This window comes from Saimiri boliviensis, chromosome X (genome assembly GCF_048565385.1).
Source record: "Saimiri boliviensis isolate mSaiBol1 chromosome X, mSaiBol1.pri, whole genome shotgun sequence".
Lineage (NCBI taxonomy): Eukaryota > Metazoa > Chordata > Mammalia > Primates > Cebidae > Saimiri > Saimiri boliviensis.
The window spans coordinates 37,662,800-37,688,403 of NC_133470.1; the positions used below are offsets into that span (position 1 = coordinate 37,662,800).

Sequence of the window (25,604 nt, forward strand, 5' to 3'; positions counted from 1 at the left end):
CCATTTTAAAAAGAAGTATTAAGCAAAAGTATATTTATTTTCTTGAAAAGAGCCTGGGGTATATTCACCATAAGTCTTAGTATTTTGAAGACTTACAATATAGCAGATGGTGAGTATTAACTTTTTGTTTCAGGAAGTGGAACTATAACCAGTAGGTATTAATGACAAGATAAACTTGATTTTTGACTCAATAGAAGAAAGAAAAAGACCTTTCTGCTAACAGCAGTGGGCCTCACACTGCTGTAAAATAAAATGTCCAAAGGGAGATGAGATGTAATTTACTACATTTGGAGCAGTTAATTTCCAAATCTTAATATTCTTTGAGCTCTCCTCCCCCATTCCCTGCAAGGTTTTAGCCTTGTAAGTATCTCTTTGGTGACCTTTTTGTGTTCAAGTTAAAACAAAAGTGTTTTATATTTAAAATACTTTTTTTTTCATTTTTACGATACTCTTCAACATTAAGAACTGTTACATCATTTCAGTACTAATGTTAGCTTTGTGTTTTTTATTGCCTTCCTCAGTTGTACCATTAGATTCGTGGGATAATGAGAACAGAGGCAGACCTAACACATGAATAATGTGTTGGTGCCAAGGGCAAATAATGTCACAGGACACTGTATAGAGTAGTGTAATGATTCAAGTAGAAGTAGGAACATTTGATGATGGTGATATAGCCATGCAACACTCAAAAGGAACCCATGCCTTAGCATTCAGTAGTACACTGTCATCTGTCACATTATATTAATAGTATTATTTGTATTTCGTTTATAAATTTACTTTGGTTTTAGTAATAAGAGCAGTAAACATAAGGAATTTAATTCTAATTTCATGTCTGCATTTATTTAAGCAACATTAAGTAGAAAGTGATTAAATTGGTTTTTGGAAATTCTGTTAAGGTAGAACCAGAATTTGCAAGCTTGAGCCAGCTTAGTATTATTGCTAGAAACCTGGCATTTGGCATTAAATGACTGGAACTGGGACTGCAATTCTGTATTTACTAGGTTATTTTTCTGTTTATGAAATGGGAAAGACACTTATATTTCTACCTAAAAGGGTCATTCATTTGTTCATTCTTTAACTCAACAATTAGTAAGTTGTATAGCACCACATAGTTTTATAATCTCGTGACTAGTTTAATTTTCCCTACTGTCACATTTTCTTTAGAGCCAGCACAAAATCTGATAGGAGTATTATGCTATGAATTGTCTTCTAGAGAGTAAGATACCACCCCCACTCCCCCTTTTTTTGAGACAGGTTCTCGCTCTGTCACCTAGGCTGGAGTGCAGTGGCACGATCACAGCTCACTATACTCTTGAACTCCTTGGCTTAAGCCATCCTCCTGCCTCAGCACCCCCAGTAGTTGGGACTACAGGTACATGCCACCATACCCAGCTAATTTTTGTATTTTTTGTAGAGAAGGATTTTGCCATATTGCCCAGGCTGGTGTGCTGGGCAACTCCTGGGCTCAAGTCATCTGCCCACCTCGGCCTCCCAAAGTGTTGCTATTACAGGTGTGAGCCACTTCACATGGCTTATACCTTTAACTTGAAACTTACTTCTAAAAGTAAGACAAAATAATTTTAAAATAAGGTAGGATTTTGTGTTAATGCAATGAAATAACAGCTATATCAGTAAAACTGTTAAGGCTGTTAATTTATTTAAAAATCAACCTAAGCAACTTTGATATGTATACCAGGAGCAGAAAATTCTGGTAATTTATGGTTTGGAGAATAATTTTCCTCTGGGCTGGTCTAGAGATTATATTCATAGGGACCCTCTGAAGGTTCAAAAATAAGAATTGTCAAGAGGGGGTAATAATCAGCATTTGAAGAGAAATTATCAGTACTTGTTAAAACACCTACTGTTTCTTGGGTCACTCCATGTGTCTGGTACTTCCCATACATTCTCCTATTAAAGCTTTCCAACAGTTTCTGGAGGTATTAGCCATCTTGAGAGAAAAAAAAAAATACTTGAACATCATCTGTTATCGACCTGTCATGCTGCAGTATATGCATTACTAAAAACCTTATGGTCTGCAAAAATCAGGTACCAAAATGTATAGGGAAAAATGGGATTAAGAGTAAACTGGGTGGGTGTGGTGGCTCATGCCTGTAATCCCAGCACTTTGGGAGACTGAGGCGGGTGGATCACTTGAGGTCGGGAGTTCCGAGACCAGCCTGACCAACATGGAGAAACTGTCTACTAAAAATACAAAATTAGTCGGGCATGGTGGCGTTTGCCTGTAATCTCAGCTGCTTGGGAGGCTGAGGCAGGAGAATCTCTTGAACCTGGGTGGCAGAGGTTGCAGTTAGCCGATACTGCGCCATTGCCCTCCAGCCTGGGCAACAAGAGCGAAACTCCATCTCAAAAAAAAAAAAAATCAGTTGGCCGTACACGGTGGCTCACATCTGTAATCCCAGCACTTTGGGAGGCTAGGGTGGGCAGATCACAAGGTCAAGAGTTTGAGACCAGCCTGGCCAATATGGTGAAACCCTGTCTCTGCCAAAAATACAAAAATTAGCCGCGTGTGGTGGTGGTCCCCTATAGTTACAGCTGCTTGGGAGGCTGAGGCAGGAGAATCGTTTGAACCCGGGAGGTGGAGGTTGCAGTGAGCTGAGATCGCACCACTGCACTCCAGCTTGGGTGACAGAGTGAGACTCTGTCTCAAAAAAAAAAAAAAAAAAAAATCAGTTAAAAAAAAAAGTAATTCCAAAGCTATTTTGCTTTGTAATTAGAGCACTAACAAAACAATAAAAATTCCAGTAAAATAGTGCAGTTTAAAATATCCTAAATTCCTGACAAACTATAGGAAATATAGGACTTGAAAAAGCTAGCTTGATGGAAGGGGCAGGTATAAGGGAGGGTTGGGATGTCTCAGGGAGACAAGGCTAAAATGCATAAATATCATGTAGAACTGCATACATACTTCTGAGACAGATGTGCATGTGGCCAGACTAAGCCAAGAAGAAGAATGCGGGGTATGGGGGTGGTGATGATGAGCATCTGGTCCAGACCTATAACCCCCAACCCCATGCTGCGTTTCAGCTTTTGTTACTTGTGAGTACAAAACATTAATGTGTTGGGGAAAAGTGGCAACCACTATTCTATTTTGTCTGTGAATTTGATGAATCTAGGTACCTCATAAGTGGAATCAAAATATTTGTCCTTTTGTGACTGCTCTATTTCAGTTAACATAGTGCCCCTCAAGGTTTATCCATGTTGTATCATGTCAAAATTCCCTTCCTTTCTAAAGCTGGATAATTTTTCATTGTTTGTATATATATTTTATTGACACATTCATCTGTCAAATGGACACGCACTTGCACATTTTGGCTATTGTGACTATTGCTGCTATCAACCCGGGTGTACAAATATTTGTTCAAGTCCCCTTCAGTTCTTTTGAGTGTATACCCAGAAGTGGAATTGCTGTATGTGTATCATATGTAAATTCTGTGTTTACCTTTTTGAGGAATCACCATACCATTTTCCACAGTGGCTGCACCATTTTATATTTCTTCCAGCAATGCACAAGGGTTCCAGTTTCTCCCCTTGCCATCACTTGTGTTTTCTGCCTTTTTGATTATAGCCATCCTAGTGGGTGTGAAGTGGTATTTCATTGTGGTGTTGGTATGCATTTCCCTAATGGCTAATGATGTTGAGTATCTTCTCAGGTGCTTATTGACCATTTGTATGTCTTACACATCAGATCCTTTGCCCATTTTTCAATTGGTTTGTCTTTTTATTGTTGAGTTGTATGAATTCTTCGTATATTCTAGATACAATTCCCTTACTGGATACATTATTTGTAAATGTTTTTCTTGTATTTTGTGGGTTGTCTTTTCACTGTTTATAGTGTTCTTTGGATCACAGAAATTTTAAACTTTTGATAAAAGTCCCATTAATTTTTTTTTGTTGTTGCTTCTGCTTTTGGTTTTGTATCTGTTAGAATCCATTGCCAAACCCTAGGTCATTAAGATTTACCCCCATGTTTTATTCTAAAAGTTCTATAGTTTTTTTATCTTACATTTAGGTCTTTGATGCATTTCAAGTCAGTTGATAATGTTACTGGGAAACATTTCAATATGTAATAGGCCCAACAATGAATTATACACACATTGTTTTATACAATACATTTTAAATCAGTTAAGAGAAAGGAGAAATATGCATTCATACTGTTTTCTTAAAATTGCATAATTGCATTTACCAGTGTTCTTTCACAGAGATTTGTGTTTTGTCCTGCTCCTCAGGTTGCCATACTGGAAGCTGATTTCTGAGTTTTTTTCTTTTTTTTTTTTTAAAGACAGAGTCTCTCTCTGTCACCCAGGCTGAAATGCAATGGCGTGATCTTGAGTTACTGCAACTTCCTTCTTCAGGGTTCAAGCAATTCTCCTTCCTCAGCCTCCTGAGTAGCTGAGATTACAGGTGCCTGCCACCACGCTTGGCTACTTTTTTGTATTTTTAGTAGAGATGGATTTCACCATATTGGCCACACTGGTCTTGAACTCCTGACCTCAGGTCATCCACCCACCTCGGCCTCCCAAAGTGCTGGGATTACAGGCATGAGCCACCACACCAGGCCCTGAATTCATTTTTTGAAAGAAGTTTGGTTGATAGTTTTCTTTTCTTCCCTTCACCCTTCCGCCCCCTGTTGCCCAGGCTGGCGTGCAGTGGCACGATCAGACCTCTCTGCAACCTCTGCTTCCCCGGTTCAAGAGATTCTCCTGCCTCAGCCTCCTGAGTAGCTGCTATTACAGGTGCCTGCTGCCAGGCCTGGCTACATTTTTGTATTTTTAGTAGAGATAGGGTTTCACCATGTTGACCAGGCTGGTCTCGAACTTTTGTCCTCAGGTGATCCACCCGCCTTTGCCTTCCAAAGTGTTGGGGTTACAGGTGTGAACCACCGTGCCTGGCCTGATAGTTTCAGTGCTTTGAGAATGCCATCCCACTGCCTTCTGGTCTTAATGTTTTCTGATGAGAAATCAGCTGTTTTTCTTATTGATGATCCTTTGTATGTGGTGATTGATTCAATTTTTGCTGCATTCAAAATTCTCTTTGTATTTGGCTTTTGACAGTTGATAATGTTTCTCACTCTGGATCTTTTTGAATTTATCTTGCTTGGAGTTTGTCGAGGTTTTTAGGTTTGTAGATTAACGGTTTTCATTAAATTTGGAGGCAGTTTTTGACTATGATTTCTTCAAATGTCTTTCTGTTCCCTTTTCTCTCTTTCTGGGACTCTTCATTATGCATATGTTGGTTTGCTTAATTTGTCACACATTTCTATGAGGCTCTGTTCGTTTTTCTATGTTCAGATTGCTTAATCCAGCAGTCTATATCTTCAGCTTGGCTGCTGCTTTGTTCTGACGGCTGATCGGCTAAATTTTTCATTTCGGTTATTGTACTTTTCAACAGCAGAATTTCCATTTGTTTTTTTTTTTTGTTAATTTCAATTTATTTTATCTCTATGGTTAGTCTCTGTTGTTTACACTGAATTGTCGTATTTTACTTCTTTAAGCATGGCTTCCTTTAACGTTCATTGAACATAAAAGCATGATAGCTGTTTTTGAGGTCTCTGCTAAGTCTGGACTTTCAAAGTCAGTTTCTTTTGCCTACTTTTTTCCTGTATGTGGGCCACACATTCTTCTGTTCATGTCTTAAAATTTTTTGTTGAAAACTGGATCTTTTATATAATATAGCAACTTTGGATACCCCATACCTCTAGCAGCTTTGTTTTTTGCTTCCTTATTTATCTAGTGACTGGCGGAACTATTTCAGTGCCCACCCCTCAGCCTGTGATGTTCTTCTGAGGGTGTAGTGTTAGTCATGCCTGGGATGACGGTGATTTTAGCAAGGCTTTGTGAGTTTCTGTGCTTTCTGCGTTAAGCCTCTCTCTGTGTTGGTGTCACATGCACATATTACCCTCCACTTATTGCCTACTGATTGCTCTATTGTTTTAAATGATGCCTTGGAACATAAATTGCCCCACAGTTTGATCCAATTAAATTCTCATGCTTTCCATGGATAATCTTTTGAGTGTGTGCCTGAGGTTAGTTCTGACCCCAGGAAGGTGGTTCTCAGCTTGTATTTCCCTGGTTCTTTCTGGTAAGCTGCTGTCTGGATGGTTTAACTTGTTGCTGTCGTGGAACTACAGACCTTTTTGATAGCTGCTTACTGCCATGATTTCTTCTGTTTTTTTTTGGTTGTCCAACACACTCTCAGGACATTAACCATATTCTGTTTCAAATAGTTCACTTTACGACAACTTCAGAACTGTGTTCTTTTTTTTTTTTTTTTTTTTGAGACGGAGTTTCGCTCTTGTTACCCAGGCTGGAGTGCAATGGCGCGATCTCGGCTCACCGCAACCTCCGCCTCCTGGGTTCAGGCAATTCTCCTGCCTCAGCCTCCTGAGTAGCTGGGATTACAGGCACACACCACCATGCCCAGCGAATTTTTTGTATTTTTAATAGAGACGGGGTTCTTAATGGCCTGCCTTTCCCACTGGGCAAAATCTACACCACTGCTTCAGAACCGGGTTGGACAGTGGCTCACTTCTCAGAGTGACACCTCTGCTTCTTGAGCAGGGTTCTGGGTGGGGGAAGCAGCCTTTGATCTTCTGAGCTTGCCTTTGCCTGTCATGGAATCTTGACTCTAAGTGAGGTAGAGTGAGGGCCATTAGGACCACACTTTTCTTGACCTGCTCCACCTGGAGTTGAGAGTGTCTGCCTCACAAGTGGGGCCTAGCTGGAGAAAAGAGCCCCAGACTTCTCAGCCACTCTTGCCTGCAGTAGAGTCTCTGCAACTCAGACTTGTGGGTGATGAGAAATGCTGGCTGCCTTTTCCTCCTGGGGAGATACATTCAACTGGGAGCTGGGTGGAGGGAGGTGTGTTCTTAGCTGTACTTACCTGGAATGGAGCTACTGTCCTGAGCTGGCTCAAATGCCACAGACTGTCCTTACTGAGAGATGGTAATTTTCTTGAATAAATTATTGTTTCATTTGCTATATGCCTTTAGGACAATTTCCAGAGGCTTTAAGTGTTTTCATAAAAAAAAATATTTTTTTCACCAGTTATGATTGTTTCACTGGGGAGAGCATTTGCAGAGCCTCTCATGGCACCACTCCAAAAGTTACTTTTTTTTTTTTTTTAAGATGGGGTTTCACCATGTTAGTCAAGCTGGTCTTGAACCCCTGACCTCAGGTGATCGGCCCGCCTTGGCCTCCAAAGTGCTTGGATGACAGGCGTGAGCCCACCATGTCTGGCCCCAAAAGTTATTTTTAATTTAAAATTACTCAAATTACGTACAGCCACTTAAAAATTCGTGTTTGAGAATGCTTTGGAAAAGATGAAGTTTATATGTATGTAAAATTCAGTACCCTATCGGGTGCATACAACTTGACAGACGCTCAGTATGGAGGAGGTTTGAATAAGTGTTTGGCCAATTAGCATTTCTAAATGAATAAATTGCTGCTGCCACAAATAATTATGAATTCAGGATGCAGTTCTGTTGCAATGATTTGTAGGAAGTTATCCATAGGAAGTAGCCACGGATGTACACAGTAATTTGGTGACAAAAATCAGGAGTCTGTAAGGGTGTACGTGTGTAGGTGGGTGTGAATAGTGTTGGAAATAAAATACGAGCATTTAGCTCAAGTAACATTTGAATTTAACAAAGATTAATTGGACATTTTATTTGCATTAACCTGAATTACTGCTTGGATTTAAAGCTGTCTAGAACTAGCATCACACTCTGGGGGTGGGGAGGGCAGGAAACCTATGCTTAATATAGTTATCTTGACTGGTTTTGTGTATAATTTGTCATAACGTGTGATGAGAATGGTAAGGTCTGTGCAAATGATAGTGGCAGTGCTGTGGAGCTAGGAATAGAAAAGCTTTTACCTTTGAGCAAAGGTCACTTTTAAAATAACTTAGGGATGTTTAGGTTTATAGCTGTAGGCTCAACTATTAAAAACAACTTACTGTATTTCTTTTTTTTTTTTTTTTTGAGACGGAGTTTTGCTCTTGTTACCCAGGCTGGAGTGCAATGGCGCCATCTCGGCTCACCGCAACCTCCGCCTCCTGGGTTCAGGCAATTCTCCTGCCTCAGCCTCCTGAGTAGCTGGGATTACAGGCACACGCCACCATGCCCAGCGAATTTTTTGTATTTTTAGTAGAGACGGGGTTTCACCATGTTGACCAGGATGGTCTCGATCTCTTGACCTCGTGATCCACCCGCCTCGGCCTCCCAAAGTGCTGGGATTACAGGCTTGAGCCACTGCGCCCAGCAACTTACTATATTTCAAACTCCTTAACATGAACTCTCCCCGTTTAACTCTCCCTCTCTGTCAGAGGGAGAGAGCCCCAGACTTCTCAGCTATTCCTGCCTGTTTGAGAATCATTCTCAAACACCCCTGCAGAGAAGGGGTCTTACTTTGTTGCCCAGGCTGGCCTCAAACTCGTGGGATCCAGTAATCCTCCTGCCTCAGCCTCCAGAGTAGCTGGGGCTATAGGTGTACACTACCACACCCAGCCAATTTTTGTAACTTTTTTTTATTATTCCATATATCTGAGGCCAGGCACACTCACTCATGCCTGTAATCCCAGCACTTTGGGAGGCCAGGGTGGGCAGACCTGAGGTTGGGAGTTTGAGACCAGTGTGACCAACATGGAGAAACCCCATCTCTACTAAAAAAGCTACTCAGGAGGCTGAGGTAGGAGAATCACTTGAACCCAGGAGGCGGAGGTTGCAATGAGCCGAGATGGCGCCATTGCACGCCAGCCTGGACAAGAGTGAAACTCCGTCTCAAAAACAAAAAAGCATATATCTGAGGAATACAGCTAATTGTGTCTTAGGAAGTTCCTTGGTATGTACTATAACAGTGACAAAGAATACTTAACATAGGGAAATCGTGAATTAAGTAAAAAATCCAATTTTGTAAAACGTGTTTCTACATCAGAAACTATACAGTTTGTCTTGGGAGTGGGGTTATGGTGAGATTAATGGTAGTTTTTCCCCCCCTTTTTTCTGACATTATTAATGTATGGTGTGCTAGTTAAAACTGTAAGACACTGGCACTTGTACAACCTGAGTTTGAATCCTGGCTTCTGCCACTTTGACAGTAGTCTATATTCTCTCTCCCAGTTTTTCTACTCATGAAAGTGAGCTGATAATAGGGTTGTTCTCAAGGTTAAGTAACTTGCTTAGAATAGTGCCCGAGACAAAATAAATAATTAAATGTTAGCTATTATTGTCACTATTAATGAAGAAAATGTTATTTAAAATTTGAGGTATGTCAACCAGGCTGCAATAGTATTGAAGTTGGGGAATGAGAGACAGAGTTGAAAAAAAAAAGTTAAAGGCTAATTATGAATGACCTTGAATATGTACCAGATGGATAGGAGAAGCCATTAAAGATTTTGGAGACTGAAAGTGTTGAGATTAATTTAGCATTAATATACCAAACAGATTGGCATGGTAGTGTGGACACTAGCCAGGATGCTGTTAAAAAGGAGTCTAGGCTAGAGTGGTTTGAGTGGGAGTAGAAAATATAACATTGGACACATTATAAAAGAGGAATGGAGGAGATGGGAAGGGACAGATTTGACTTTGTTTTTACTGCATTTCCCCATACCCCCATTTTAGTTTTGAGCACTGCTACAGACTATTTGTCTCTAACCCCTTCCCCCAAATTCATATGTTGAAACCTAACCCCCATGTGATGGTATTAGGAGGTGGGGCCTTTGGGAGGTGATTGGGTCATAAGAGTGGAACCGTCACAAATGGGATTAGTGCCCTTGTATTAATAAAAGAGACTCCAGGAAGTTCCCTCACTCTTTCTGCCTTGTGAAGATACAAGAAGAAGATTGCTGTCTGTTCACCAGATGCTAAATATGCTTGGCACCTAGATCTTAGATTCCCTAGCCTCCAAAACTGTTGAAGTTAAGTTTTACTTGAGCCACTCACTCTTTGGTGTTTTTGTTACAGTATTCTGAAGGGGCTAAGACAAATACCTATTGTTTACCAATGAATCCTTGGGATTCAGTGGTGAGCAAAGCTTGTATAGCTTCTGCCCTTAAGGAGCTTTTATGTTTTAATAGGAAGATAAACTGTCACAAAGGTGCTGTAAGGAAATAGTGTAGCTGCCTCCAAAGAGCCTAGGATATGAGTACTTGATGAATCCTGAGCCAGAAGAGTTGGGAGCTGGTGAATTAGTATGGGTAAAACTAAGCAGACTGCTTTGTTCAGAGGCTCCCAGAGGTGGCATGGGGAAGCACCTTGTGAAGGAACTACAAGAAAATAAATTGTTTTTTTTTTTTTTTTTTTTTGAGACGGAGTTTCACTCTTGTTACCCAGGCTGGAGTGCAATGGCGCGATCTCGGCTCACCGCAACCTCCGCCTCCTGGGTTCAGGCAATTCTCCTGCCTCAGCCTCCTGAGTAGCTGGAATTACAGGCATGAGCCACCATGCCCAGCTAATTTTTTGTATTTTTAGTAGAGACGGGGTTTCACCATGTTGACCAGGATGGTCTCGATCTCTCGACCTCGTGATCCACCCGCCTCGGCCTCCCAAAGTGCTGGGATTACAAGCTTGAGCCACCGTGCCCGGCCTAAGAAAATAAATTGAACTGGTGTTTTAACGAGCATTGGATGGGGTTAGTGGTAAGACGAGGCTGGAATTGGGTGTTTGAGGGCCTTGTAGACCATTAAAGAAATATTTTGATTTTCATCCTGGTCTTCGAAGATTTTTAAGCAGTGCCATGGCATGTTTTGCATTTCAGTAATACTCATAGTGATGATTTTTAATGCCAAAAGAATAAAACAAAATTATAGGAATAGATGCAGGCCTGACAGTCACTGTGCTTTCAAGAGAAAGCTCAGTCCCTTTTCCTTACCGCCTCTTGTTTCCTCTTCTCCCCATTTGAATTTAAGGAGGACATCAGAAGGTTCTATTGAGAACCTTCATGGTATAGTGGAAAAGCCAAGGGTTTTAGAGTCTTAACAGAAATTATTGTGATCGTGCACAAGCTCAGTTTACTTAATCTCTCAGCTTCTATTTGTTAAATTGGACTGATGGCTGTATTATGATTAAATGAGATTATACAAATAAAGCACCTACTGTTGTGCCTGATATACAAATAAGTACTTAAAGCTTTTCTAGAATAACATACAAACTAAGATAGAACTGGAAAGTAGCCACAGAGAACATTTGAATGGAATGGAATCAACAAGTCCACAAAAGAAAAAAAAAAAACCCTTAGCATAAATACTGAGACCTGTTTTACCTTGCCTACAGGGTGGTTATGGACCATAGTGTCTGAATATAATCGATTGTGAGATGTGTGCCACTGTAGTTATAAAGTAGTTAAATAGTAATGTTTGCAAATGAGATTATTTAAAAATCAAGGTCAAGATTATCCCCTTAATAATTATTTTCACTCGCATTTCATGTGCTTTCTATTGAGGGACCAAAAAATCCTCTTGAAGTCCAGCACATAACTATTAATATTTGCTATTTTTATTTTGTGTTCTGCATTATACAGCTTTTGTGTTTCAGCAATTTCTCTGTGTCCATAGAAGTGTGTCAAGCCTGTGATAACCTTATTTTAGTGTCCTTTCTCATGCTGTGGTACAAAAACTACTACTGTATAGGATACTTCTTTCTTCTAGACAACAATGCATTAAAATTTTGTCTTTAAAAACATAGTGAATCTGTCATAGCAACAGAATCTTCCATTTAAAAATTCAAAAAGATCTAAACTTGGCTTAAAAGTAAGTATTTTCATATTCTAAAATGGTGGATATTTTGAAAGAAAACTGAAGAGATGCTGCTTACTGGATTGTAATAAACATGAAACAGTTGATTTATATGTTCCCATTATAATTGTAAATCAGTATATAGTTGAACAACATGGGTTCAAACTGTGTGATTCACTTACTCTTCAGATTTTTTTTCAATAAGTATATTGGAAAATATTTTGGAGATTTGTGACAATTTGAAAAAAACGTGAGGTTGAACTGCATCGCTTGAAAATACTGAAAAAATTAAAGGTATGTCATGAATGCATAAAATATATGCAGAGACTAGTCTATTTACTACCATAAAATATACATAAATCTATTATAAAATTTAAAGACCACATGTGGTGCCATGTGCAGTTGAGAGAAATGTGAACAAATGTAAAGATGGAGTATTAAATCATAACTGCATAAAATTAACTGTAGTACATTCTGTACTACTGTAATTTCATAACCACCTCCTTTTGCTACTGCCCTGAGCTGCTTGTGAGTATCCCATAAAAACATATGACGCTAATCTCTGCATGAGCAGTTCGTCTATCTAGTAATGGTCTATCATAGTAAAAAATATCTCACATTCTCATGTATTTTTCATGTTTAGTGCAATACCCATAAACCTTGAATAACATTATGGGATTTGTATGAAGTTCCACTAGTGGTGCTGGCGAATGGGCTCCCAAGAAGCAGAGAAAATTCATGACGTTATAAGAAAAAGTTGAATTGCTTGATAGGTACCGTATTTTGAGGTCTGAGGTCTCCAGCTGTGGTTGCCCACCATTTCAGATGACGTAAACTTACTGTATTGATAAATACAGTACAGTACTATAACTATATTTTCTCTGATTTTTTTTTCTTTTTCTCTTTTTTTGAGACAGAGTACTGCTCTGTCACCCAGGTTGGAGGACAGTGGTGAGATCTCAGCTCACTACAACCTCCACATCCAGGGTTCAAGCGATTCTCCTGCCTCATCCTCTCGAGTAGTTGGGATTACAGGTGCACACCACCACACCTGCCTAATTTTTTTTTGTATTTCTTAGTAGAGATGGGGTTTTGCCATGTTGGCCAGCCTGGTCTCAAACTCCAGACTTCAGGTGACCTGCCTGCCTCAGTCTCCCAAAGTTGCGGGGTTTGCAGATGTGAGTCACCATGGCCTGCCTGGCCCCTCCTGATTTTTTTTAACCTTTTTTTTCTAATACAGTATTATAATACATGTAACAAAATGTGTTAATCGCTTGTTTATGATCAGTAAGGCTTCTTGTCATCAGTATGCTGATAGTACTGAAGTTTCTGAGGAGTCAAAAGTTATTCATGGGCCAGGCTCAGTGGCTCATGCCTGTAAGCCAAGGCGGGTGGATCACCTGAGGTCAGGAGTTCAAGACCAGCCTGGCCAACATAGTGAAACCCTGTCTCTACTAAAAATACAAAAATTAGCCTGGTATGGTGGTGCACGCCTGTAGTTACAGCTACTCAGGAGTCTGAGGTGGGAGAATTTCTTGAAACCAGGAGGTGGAGGTTGCAGTGAGCCGAGATCGCGCCACTGTACTCTAACCTGGGCAATAGAGCCAGACTTCATCTTAAAAAAAATGTTGGCCGGGCGCTGTGGCTCATGCCTATAATCCCAGCACTTTGGGAGGCCAAGAAGGGTGGATCACGAGGTCAAGAGATCGAGACCATCCTGGTCAACATGGCGAAACCCTGTCTCTACTAAAAATACAAAAATTAGCTGGGCATGGTGGCGCACGCATGTAGTCCCAGCTACTTGGGAGGCTGAGGCAGAATTGCTTGAACCCAGGAGGCAGAGGTTGCGGTGAGCCGAGATCGCGCCATTGTACTCCAGCCTGGGTAACGAGCGAAACTCCTTCTCAAAAAAAAGTTATTCATGGATTTTCGACTGCATGAGGAAATTGTCGCCACTGTCAAGGGTCAGCTGTAATTTAACTTCTGCTTTGTTTCCTGTATATGCTAGCATCTTAATTGCAAAATAATTCACAGCTTGCCTTAAACAGTTGTACTTTAAAAAATGAAAAGTAATGAGGTCTAGTGCCTTCTACTGGTGAAGGCTAAGTATAGCTTGTGTTGTACAGTTAGGTGTCTTGTCTCTGGTGAGTCAAGTATTTTAAGAATGGAAAAACGAGGGTTATAGGTGTCAGTTAAACGTAGAAATTTGAAAGGAAGAAAAGTAATTTCCTTCGATTTTTGGTACATAAAACCGGAATAGGCCAAATTCACAAGTCAAGATACTTCACATGTATGAGATTAAGGATAATCTATCAAATCGTTTTCTAAGAAATTCAACTCACTTTGATGTCCAGTAAAGGAAATAATCTGGTAGGGGTTTGGAGTTACTGTTGCTTGTTTATTGTCTCTGTCGTCAGTCTGTAATGTTCCACAGAAGCGGAGATATTTGAAGCACTGTGTACTTCCACGTATTCTCCTATGATTAGAACAATATGTGGCACATTGTAGATGCTCAGTACACATTTTTTGAATGACTAAGCTTTGAATTTTTATTTAAACATCTTTATTTTGTTTAAAAACTTAGAGAAGAAAATCTTTTAAGTATCACTAGAATCATATATAGAATCAGAGGATTTCAGTGTGCTGTATAAAAGGAGAACGATTCTGGAACATAGGGCAAATTTGAGCAGAGTTGGGATAATGACTGAGTAAGGAAGGACAATTCTTTGTCCTGAGAGGGATTTCTCTGGTATTAAGGCCCTCTGTGAAAGCTGCTGGAGAAGTTCAGTTCTGCAAAGTTTGAAGTAAATGGTTTGCTGTTTATGGAGTGCTAGATTATTTAATACAGTCTTACCTTTAGGTAAAGGTAATGCTTTCCCATTATGAAAGATGTTAGGATGCTGTTTGAATATGAAAAAGTGCTGCATGTCCTAGAGGCAATTAAATCACCATTTTGGTTGTATTTCTCATTGCAGAAAATTCAAGATACATTCTGTTCATGTAATTCTGTTTTTAATGAAATAAAGCTTAAAAATGTCGTGATAAATTTTCACATTGTGATTTGTTGTATTTGAGCATTCTTTTTTTTTTTTTTTTTTGAGACGGAGTTTCGCTCTTCTTACCCAGGCTGGAGTGCAATGGCACGATCTCGGCTCACTGCAACCTCCGCCTCCTGGGTTCAGGCAATTCTCCTGCCTCAGCCTCCTGAGTAGCTGGGATTACAGGCACGTGCCACCATGCCCAGCTAATTTTTTGTATTTTTAGTAGAGACGGGGTTTCACCATGTTGACCAGGATGGTCTCGATCTTTCGACCTCGTGATCCACCCGCCTCGGCCTCCCAAAGTGCTGGGATTACAGGCTTGAGCCACCGCGCCCGGCCTGTATTTGAGCATTCTTATAGGAAGTGATGTTACTGTGTCAAATATTGAACGATTTGAATAATTACTAAGTTGCTCAGTTGTGTATAGGATGTGCTTTGACTTGATAGAGCTTGTTCTAGCCCTGCTAGTTAAGCCTACATCTCTGTGACACAGAGAACAGGCTCTTCTGGAGTTGTGAGACTGCCACTTGAAATCAAGTGAAGCTGTGTGATTCCCAGCTGTTTCCACCACTTGAATAGGATTTATTTTAAAAAAGTAGTGGTGTTATTCTTGGATAACTTAGTTTATCTGTGATAAGTTTTTTTCCACTCAAACCTTTCCAAATTATATCTGAAAGTAATATTTTCAGATTCATTCCTCAAATATTTAGGAACTCTGCACAGTACATTATAGAAAGGGAAAAGACAATTTGTTTTATTTTTTGAGAATTACTGTACTTGTGAGACTCCTTTTACTAAAGTAATTCTCATGGCTTTGTGTGTGTGTGTGTGTGTGTGTGTGTGTGTGTGTGCGAGCACGCTCGCGCACGTGTGTGCAATAGCATCTCAATTTTAAATACCTGGAAAAAGAAAGGGAGAAGTTGTTAATGTCTTTTAAGGTAGGCAGATTGTAAGTGGCAGAAATGGGAGTTTGAATGAGTTATGTTTGAATTGAGAAATTATTTTAATTCCTCCATGCCTATTTCTTGCTCTTTATCTTGCGTCCTAATGTGCTGAGAAGAGGACAAACATGATGAATATTGAGAAGCAGTTACTTGATTTGTCAATTAGTAGAACATTGATCTGTGGACCTTCATCTCACATACTCAAAAGCTTTGTAATTTTTAGGAGTATTAATCTTCAAGCCCATCCCTACACCTCAATTAAGACCTTCTGGCTTAAAGCAGCTTAGTTTTAATAGCTTTGGATGGAGCCAGGTGATGAGAGAGAATGGACAAAATGAAAGGTGAGATGGGTGGGGCATGGTGGTGTAATCCCAGCACTTTGGGAGGCCAGGTGGGAAAACTGCTTGAGCCCAGGATCTGGTGACCAGCCTGGGTCTCAAAACAAAACAAAACCCCATAATTTACAACTTACCTACTGTCTCCATCACATTTATTTAAAAAGAAAGAAAAGGGGAGATGGAGACAGTCTTTTGACTTGTGGGAAAAGGGAAAGGCAGAAACTGGTGATTTTTTCAGTAGGGAAGATTCAAGCACAAGCTGGGAGGAGGTTGATTGGGGCTGATGATGATTGGAGCTTCATCCCTTGGAGAGGGTATACAATGGGATCATGACTCCAGGCTGAGGGACAACAAGAAACTGGATCAGATTTGAAGTATACAAAAATAAAGTTGAATTGGTTAGCTGATATTTTGAGTGCCAACAAAATAATTTGTCGGTAGACCCAAAGTGGCTAACAAGGTTTTTAAAACTGTCTGCTTCACGTAACACTCTTTGTAATTTAGGGTGTATAAAATGGATAACAAAAGCCAAAGAGGGACTGCTTAAATCAGTCCTTTTCATTGTTTTTGGTTTTTTTTGCCCTCACTTTATGTATTTCAAGAGCTTCTATGTCTTAGACTCACCAGTACTTGATATTATCAGTCTTAAAACTTTCTTTGTTTTGCTTTGCCAGTTTGATCAGTGGAACAAATCTTGGTTTTCTAGTTTGCATGTTCACAATTACTAATGAGGTTGAGAGGCTGGCTAGTGTAGCACTTGGGAGCTGTGGACTCCCTGGGTTGGAATCCCATTTTGCCACTTAGTACTTACTGATACAGGTAATTTACTTTTGCTCTCTGTGCCTCCCTTTCCTTATCGGTAGAGAGGGATGATAATAATTCCTTATGTATGCATTTGTAAGGATCACAGTGCTACGACAGTGCCTAACGTGAAAAGCTCTATTTTAAAATTACGTCTTATTTCATGTATTTATTAGTCACTTCTTTTTCTGAGATGTCTATCTTCATATCCTTTGCCTGTTTTTCTACTGAGGTGTCTTTATTTTGCAATTTGTTGGACATATATAGTTACAGATAGTTTCTTCTGTTTGCCCTTTAATTTTTCAGAGAAAAATCTGATTTCTCTCTGAGGCCTCTGAATTTTGCCTAGAGAAGGACATATCTTAAAAATAAGTTTTTGTGCATGTTTTAGTCAAGGTTTGTTTTTTTTTTTGAGACAGGGTCTTGCTGTGCTGCCCAGGCTGGAGTTCAGTGGCCCCATCTCAGCTCACTGCTACCTCCACCTTCTGGGTTCAAGTGATTCTCCTGACTCAGCCTCCTCAGTAGCTGGGACTACATGGGTGAGCCACCATGCCTGGCTAATTTTTCTTTCGTGTTTTTAATAGAGATGAGGTTTCACCATGTTGGCCAGGCTAGTTTTGAACTCCTGACCTCTAGTGATCCACCTGCCTTGGCCTTCCAGACTGCTGAAATTACAGGCATGAGCCACTGCACCTGGTTTTAAACATATATACCTCTAGCAGTTTCTATACTTGTTTACATTTTCCTCATTAATCTAGCTGTAATTTGTGTGTATGTGAGGGGGGCGCAGCGGGGGTTGAAGTATACTTCAGCTTTTTTTTTTTTTTGACAATGATAGAGAACTTGAAGAGGAAGAAGTCTTAGAGTCAGATCTGAATTAGAGTCTGCTCTGCATAACTTGGGTAAGTCCCCGCTGTCTCTTATTTTTGACTCTGTAAAATGGAGATAATACTCAGTTTCTGTGCTGCAGAGACTGGGTATGAGAATGAAGTGTCAAAGCATTTGGAAACTTCCTGCAGTGGCTTGCTAACCTAAGTGTCTGGTGAAAAATACTTGGGTATTAATATTACAGAAGCAAACCAGCCCCAGGTATGTTTTATATGCAATGGTGAAAATTGGCTCTTGAATGTCTTAAGCCAGGTTATGATTAGAAAACTTAGAAATGAAACTTTGCAATGTTTGTGGGAAGTCTCTTTCAATCTGTGAGAGCCAGTGAGTTAGAACCAATCAGTTAAATTTATCTGGTGGCATGTTAGAGTCATTCACTGGGGGAGATTTTTTGCAAATTACTGATGCCTAGGCCTGACTCCTAGTATACTATAATTTATTCCGTCTGGAGAGGAACCTGGGCATCAGTGTTTTAAATAAAATCACTTCAGGTGATTTTATTGTGTAGCTGAAGAGGGCTACTGATCTAATGAATATAGATTTGAGGATTTGGTAGCATTCTCTTACACTCGTTTGCTGGTCAGGTTGCAAAGAGGAGTTCCTGTTCTTAAACAGTTGTGGCCTTGTAGCCCTGTTACGGTTCTAGGAGTGGCTGGAGCCAAAACCTTGCCAAAGTAGAGAGCTGAGATCATCTGACAAATTCAGTTGTATTGGAGTATTATGTAGTTTGAACCCTCTTAAAGAAAAATTTGCCAAAGAGATTTTTGGGGTTTTCAGGGTTTTGTGTTGGTAGGGTTAGTTTCTTCTCTGTGGCTTGCAGATGGCCACCTTTCTGCTGCATCTTTACGTGGTCTTTACTCTGTATGCCTGCACCCCTGATGTTTCTGTCCAGAGTGTTAAAGTTTATGTTAAAAGCACTTGGAACAGGCGTCCCCAAACTACGGCCCGGGCCGCATGCAGCCTGAAGCCATTTATCGGGCCCCCTGCCGCACTTCAGGAAGGGGCACCTCTTTCATTGGTGGTCAGTGAGAGGAGCACAGTATGTGGCGGCCCTCCAACGGTCTGAGGGACAGTGAACTGGCCCCCTGTGTAAAAAGTCTGGGGACGCCTGACTTGGAAGCTTGCTTAAAAAACCATTAGATAATGTCCTAGTATCAGTTATAAATGTTAGTTGTGCAGCCTTCCTTGAAATGTTTTAATGAATCATGTTATACTTTGTCCTAGTCCACATGTTCTTGAAACAGGAGAGTTCCCTGAGCACCCTCCCGGTACATGTGACAGGGGCATGGCTCGTTTATTCCTCTTGTGGGAAGGGGAGCACACAGGTGAGCAGGTGCAGGAGCCAGGGTGAGTGCTTTTGGGCTCTGGCCCCATAGCAGTGTCTAGGGTGTTATACTGCTCTTTCAGCCCTGCCCAGCTTAAGTGTTAAACAGAGAAGAGTCAGTGTGATAGCCTTTTTGGGTTCCCCCATGCAGAGCATCCCGAATTCTTGTCCCATATCCGGGAAGAATCACATCACAGGGACTTGAAGGATGGTTAATATGGGGATTTTATTGAGTGATGGAGGTGGTGCTCAGTGGGATAGAGAGCTGGAGAGGGGATGGAGTGGGAAGATGATCTTCCCCTGGAGTTCAGCTATCCCACGGCTGATCTCTAGCCTATCTCCGACGGCCCCCAGTCTGAACTCCTCTCCACCTTTAGACACTTCCTCTCTTTTCTTCTCTGCTGTGATGCTCTGCCACTCTGCTGCTCTTGGAGCCTGGGGCTTGGGGTTTATACGGGCACAAGATAGGGGTGTGTGTGGAAGGCCAAAAGGCAACACTTGGGCATGGAAACAGGAATGCCTGTTCTCATTTAGGGCTGCAGGTCCAAGCTTGAGGGTGGAGCCCTCGCCAGGGACCCCACCCTCATATCGCCTGTTCTTATTATTCTTACAGTATAATGAATGCATCAGCAAATTGAAGACAAATAGTTTTTTGCCATTCCTTATTTAATCAAAATGACAGTAAGTACTTTGATATATTATCTTTAGAGTCAGTTCCAGGAGAAAACTGTAATATTACATATTAAGGCTATATTTGTTTGTTTTCTTGGTATAATGGCCGGTGTACCATTTTCAGTTTTAACTTTAGTGTTAATGAAACTTCAGCTTTTTACTTTCTCTTCTGATTTATATAGCCCGTTTTTCCTGATTAGATGCACTGGTGATGCTGAATTTAAACAGTTCCGTAATTCATGTTTTTTATATCTAAAACCAATTACTTTTTCCCCCTTCTATTGTAGGTTATGCAATGGTCTCTGCAAGATGGTTTATTCTTGAATTGGACCTTTTTAAGACTGACAAATGCTGGTACTTCATCTTCTATAAGTGGACTATAATTTCTTTTCTCAAGACAACTACATAAGCAGACAAAATTGCAAAGATCTGCCCTGTGTCGAGTATGACAGCCACGACTCGTGGCTCTCCGGTCGGAGGGAATGACAACCAGGGCCAGGCTCCTGATGGACAGTCTCAGCCCCCCCTCCAACAGAATCAGGTAGGATGTTGAAGATACTAGTTAAAGCTACAGTGGGACTGGGCTCAGTGGTTCACAGCTGTAATCCCAGCACTTTGGGGGTTTAGGCAGACTGATCACTTGAGGTCAGGAGTTTGAGACCAGCCTGGCCAACAGGGTGAAAACCCCATCTCTACTAAAAGTACAGAAATTAGCTGGGCGTGGTGGCGTGCACCTGTAATCCCAGCTACTTGGGAGGCTGAGGCAAGAGAATTGCTTGAACCCGGGAGGCAGAGGTTGCAGTGAGCTGAGATGATGCCACTGCACTCCAGCCTGGGTGACAGAGCAAGACTCCATCTCTTTTTTAAAAAAAAAAAAAAAAAAAGCTACATTGGTGGGTCTACTGTTGAGGTACTAAATGATGGAACATGTTCTAAATAATTTGTGAAGCAACTATAAAACTGTTACTTTAGGCCAGACGCAGTGGCTCATACCTGTAATCCCAGTACTTTGGGAGGCCAAGGTGGGCGGATCACAAGGTTAGAAGTTTGAGACCAGCCTGGCCAACATGGTGAAACCCCATCTCTACTAAAAATCCAAAATTAGCCATGCATGGTCGCCTGTCATCTCAGCTACTTGGGAGGCTGAAACAGGAGAATCGCTTGAGCCAGGGAGGCAGAGGTTGCAGTGAGCCAAGATCACACCACTGCACTCCAGCCTGGGCAACAGAGCGAGACTATGTCTGGGAAAAAAAAAAAAACAAAAAACATAAAACAAACCAAAACTGTTTTTTTAAGTTTTGTTTAAGAAAAGTGAACATAGGTCTTGCATAGTAACAAGAAAGCTCAAATGGTGTAGATGGTAATCTTGAGTATACACCATCTTTTCCTGGTAGCTTATACTGTCATTAAAATTAACTATTAAAGGCCTGTGTAAATTCTAAGGGAGAAAGCATTAAATCATTCACTGTAGCCTGTGATTAGCATGGCTAATCATAAACCATAACCCATCATAAATCATGACAACAGTTTCTACCCATAAATACATACAATTATAAATTGTCAATTTATGATAAAATTATTAAAAGAGCATGGACCCAAGTCATGTTGCCTAGTATTCAAATTTCAGCTTTGTACCATACTTGCATTATGACTGTAGGTAAATTATATAACCTCTAAGCCTTAGTTTGTTTATCTGTACAAGTAGGGTAATAGTGTAACTACTTCATGGATTGTTAAGAGGATCAATTGAAGTAATGCTAAACATAGATTTTGGTATTAAGGTTTTTATGCTGGCCTCAGAACTCATAGGATATAATATTCCTTTTCTGTTCTCTGGATGAATTTATGCACAGTTTATTATTTCTTCGTTAACTGGAAGATTGGCGTAAAAGTTACTGCAGATTCTTTTTTTTTTTTAGAGATGGAGTCTCACTGTATCACCCAGGCTGGAGTGCACGGGTGTGATCTTAGCTCACTGCAACCTCTGCCTCCTGGGTTCAAGCGATTCTTCTGCCTCAGCCTCCCCAGTAGCAGGAATTACAGGCATGTGCCATCACACATGACTAATTTTTGTATTTTTAGTAGAGATGGGGTTTCACCATGTTGGTCAGGCTGGTCTTGAACTCCTGACCTCTTGATCCGCCTGCCTCGGCCTCCCACAGTGCTGGGATTATAGGCATGAGCCACCATGCCTGGCTGATTTGTTTTTTTTTAAATGGAGGAATTTTTTAATTTTTAGTGTTTTTTGGTAAATTGTGTTTTTCAAGGAATTTGTCCATTTGGGTTTTTTTCTTTTTTTCCACCTAAGCAGTGTGCTATGTCCATTTGATGTAGATCTTCAAATTTGAGGTAAAGTTGTTAATGATAATCCTTTTTATCTTTTTTGTGTCTTGGGGCCTATGGTAATGCTTCCTTATTTCTGATACCACTACCAATTTCATTAAGCTTTCTAAAAAACCAACTCTTGGCTTTACTCCCTTCCCCAATCTCCTGCCCGCCAACACTTAACACTCACACATTCACTCTTTTACCGTCTCTTTGTTTGTTTTACTTCCCTTGGATTTGGTTTGCTGTTCTTTTTCTCATTTCTTGAAATAGAAATTTAGACAATTTATTTCAGTTGTCTTTTCTAATATATATAGTTTTATATTGGGAAGTATTAAACCGACAAAACATTAAAACTTGTGATGTGCAGCTCAAACTGTGCTTAGAGGTAAGTTAGTTGAGATGTGTGTAAATGATCACAAACATGGTGCTTCCAATTATTACATGTTTGTGTAGAGTCCGTCGGGTAAGTTTTTAGGCAAAATTGTTATTTTGAAGTATTTATGCTATTTGGGGATAAGATCTTGTCCAGCTATTACAGATTTGATGCTCTTTCAGAAGTAGTATAGAAAAGAGCTTCTGTCTGTCTCTCCTTTTTCCTCTTCCCCTGCTGTTTTAGAGAGTGAACAAGTCGGGGGTTTTTTCTTCCCCAAATAAATGTGTCAGCTTTATTCCTTTTCCTCTGTAGTTCCCATTTGCAAGACATAAAATATTAAAAGTGTATGGTCACAGGTCTTGAACAGAGTTAAGTCTTTCCTGTGTTATAAATTTGTTTGCCAGTATTCAGGTTTTCAGAAGTATAGTCAAAGGTTTGTGTTAGATGCCAAACATTTCTGATTTTAAACTAGAAGCTAGTAGGTAGAGGTCCAGTATCTTTCTCTTTCTTTTTTATTTCATACCAGCATTGTCCATGAAATTCTAACCTCTTGCAATGTTTCTAACTTGCATGGCTTTAGACAAAAATCAAACCTTTTCTTTAGCCCTACTCTTATTTTAAGGTGTACTTAATGATGTTTAGAGCTCTTGGATTTGTGATATTCAACCTAATCTGTGTCTACATTGTGTTCCTTTTCTTCTAAAAACTTGACATTTTTGAAAATGACTATTGCATTATCCTTCACTCTTACATTTTGTTTTTCTCTGCTTTTTTTGTTAGGATTTTATTTTATAAGATCTGACATGGCCGGGCGCGGTGGCTCAAGCCTGTAATCCCAGCACTTTGGGAGGCCGAGGCGGGTGGATCACGAGGTCGAGAGATCGAGACCATCCTGGTCAACATAGTGAAACCCCGTCTCTACTAAAAGTGCAAAAAAAAATTAGCTGGGCATGGTGGCACGTGCCTGTAATCCCAGCTACTCAGGAGGCTGAGGCAGGAGAATTGCCTGAGCCCAGGAGGCGGAGGTTGCGGTGAGCCGAGATCGCGCCATTGCACTCCAGCCTGGGTAACAAGGGCGAAACTCCATCTCAAAAAAAAAAAAAAAAAAAAGATCTGACATGGTTGTACCAAGAAGCAGCAACCAAAGTGTTAATCCCTATTCAAATTAGGGCTGACTTTTTGGATATGCTTTTTATGTACTGGCATAAAGGGAATTTCTAAAATCAGATTTTTCACTTAATTTTTTAAAGCATGTCTTTAAAAAAAAATTCTCTTAGAGAATTTTAGGCTTTAGTTTATAGTAAAACTCAGTAAATGAAACAGCCTTGGCAGAGGCACCGTAAGATGAACGCTCTTGGATATGGTTGCTGGGAGGGTGCAAATTTTCTGGAATGAAATTTGGCAGCAGTATATGTCAGTGGCCTTCAAAGAAATTGTTTATACAGTTCTAGTAATTATATATCCAGAATACTGTCCTAAGGAAAAGTTAAACACAAAGGTTTCTATATAAGAACATTCATTACAGCTATGTTTATGTTTGTTAGCAGTAACAATTACGAAATACTAAATGTCCTCTTAATTTTGTTTAATTCATGCAATATTATCTGGGCATTAATTTTTTTTAAGATTCTTAATGATTAAAAAAATTGAATACCTAGATTTATTGAATAGAAAAGGGACGCAGACTTAAGCAAGTATAATTCCAATATTATTGAACATATATGGACAGTTTTTATTTACTAATAAAGATTACAAGGAAATAATTAAATGTCATTGGTGTTTATAGGTGTGGAGTTATAGGTGTTTTAAATTTTATTTTTGTCTTTATATTTTCTATGATCATGTATAAACTACATTGGGGGAAGGGAGTTAAAAAAAATAATAAAGCCAGCTTTCACAGTTACATACTTCACATCAGGCATTTTTGTTGGACTTGTAACACTTGACTTCTGTGCTGTAGTTTCCTTTGCCTTGAGACCAGGTCTGTGGGCACCTGCACAGTGTTCTTTAAGTAGAGGTTCACCATTTAGTTACTAATTGACCATATGAGTTCATATATAAACTTTGTAAATGAAACATTTAATGCTGGTAAACTCGTGTCTTCATATAAGTGCTTAACTTATGCAACTCTTTTTTTTTTTTTTTTTTTTTTTAAACAACTGTTTAATAGGTACTTGAATGATAGGGTGAGGGGCCCTTTTCTCTTAAAGGGCCACCAACCTACAATGAATAGAAAATTCAAGAATACATGAGAAAATACCACCTGCTTTGTAAATTAAGAGTGAAGGTCATAAAAGTTCATTCACTTAGTTGTGAGAATATTATGTACTGCTAAAGTCAGGGAGGAGGGTGTGGGGAGGGAGAGAAAGACATGCCAAAAACGAGGAATGAGAGAAGTGAAAAATAGCCACATTAGTTGAAAGTGTTTTACTTATTTAAGAACCATAATTATAGACTTCTAAATAATTGTTGTTTGGATAATAGTTTGGGTGTAGGAAAATTGTGGAATAATTACATTTTCCCCCTTCAAATTAAAAAGAAAGTAGAAGTTACAAATCACTTTGTAATGTATTAAATGTGATGTATCATATTTATAGAATGATTTCTGTCATGGCTCATATAATGGGAAACGTAAGCAGAGAGGCAGTACACATTACGATTATGAACACAAACTATTTAGACTTTGATTCAAATCCTGAGTATAGAGTTTGAGCTGTGCGATCTTGGGTTACATATTGTCTTGAGTTTTTTCATCTATTAAATGGCAGTAGCATACTTCATTAGGATGTTGAGGATTAAATGAAATTATTTTAAAGCACAGTAGCACAGAGATGGCCTGAAACATTGTAAACATTCAATATAGTTGTTCCTTAGTATTCATGGAGGATTGGTTCCAGGACCTCCTAACACTTGGATAGCAGAATTCGTGTATGCTCAATTCCCTGATATAAAATGGTTTAGTATTTGAATATAACTCAGGTACATCCTTCTATATATACATGAAATGATTTCTAGATTACTTACGCCTATTGTTACTCTGCTGTATTTTTGGGGAATAATGACAAGCAAAAAAGTCTGTATATATTCAGCATAGATGCAATCTTTTCAGATATTTTCGATTGAAGGTTGTTGGTTAAATTTGCAGAT

At 39.8% G+C, this 25,604-nt stretch overlaps 1 protein-coding gene across 6 annotated transcripts in view; it reads left to right on the forward strand.

Annotated features, from left to right (window-relative positions):
- USP9X (ubiquitin specific peptidase 9 X-linked) overlaps positions 1-25,604 on the forward strand; it is a 153,585-nt gene that overhangs the window by 17,721 nt on the left and 110,260 nt on the right. For 4 of the 6 annotated variants that reach the window (XM_074392152.1, XM_074392155.1, XM_074392156.1 and 1 more), the window contains exons 2-3: positions 17,711-17,774; positions 20,044-20,297. In XM_074392152.1, coding sequence (XP_074248253.1) covers positions 20,202-20,297 — 96 coding nt within the window. In that variant the 5' untranslated portion in view covers positions 17,711-17,774; positions 20,044-20,201. Of the gene's footprint in view, positions 1-17,710; positions 17,775-18,984; positions 19,766-20,043; positions 20,298-25,604 lie in introns of those variants that run through there. The other 2 variants (XM_074392153.1, XM_074392154.1) reach the window with 2 other exon arrangements.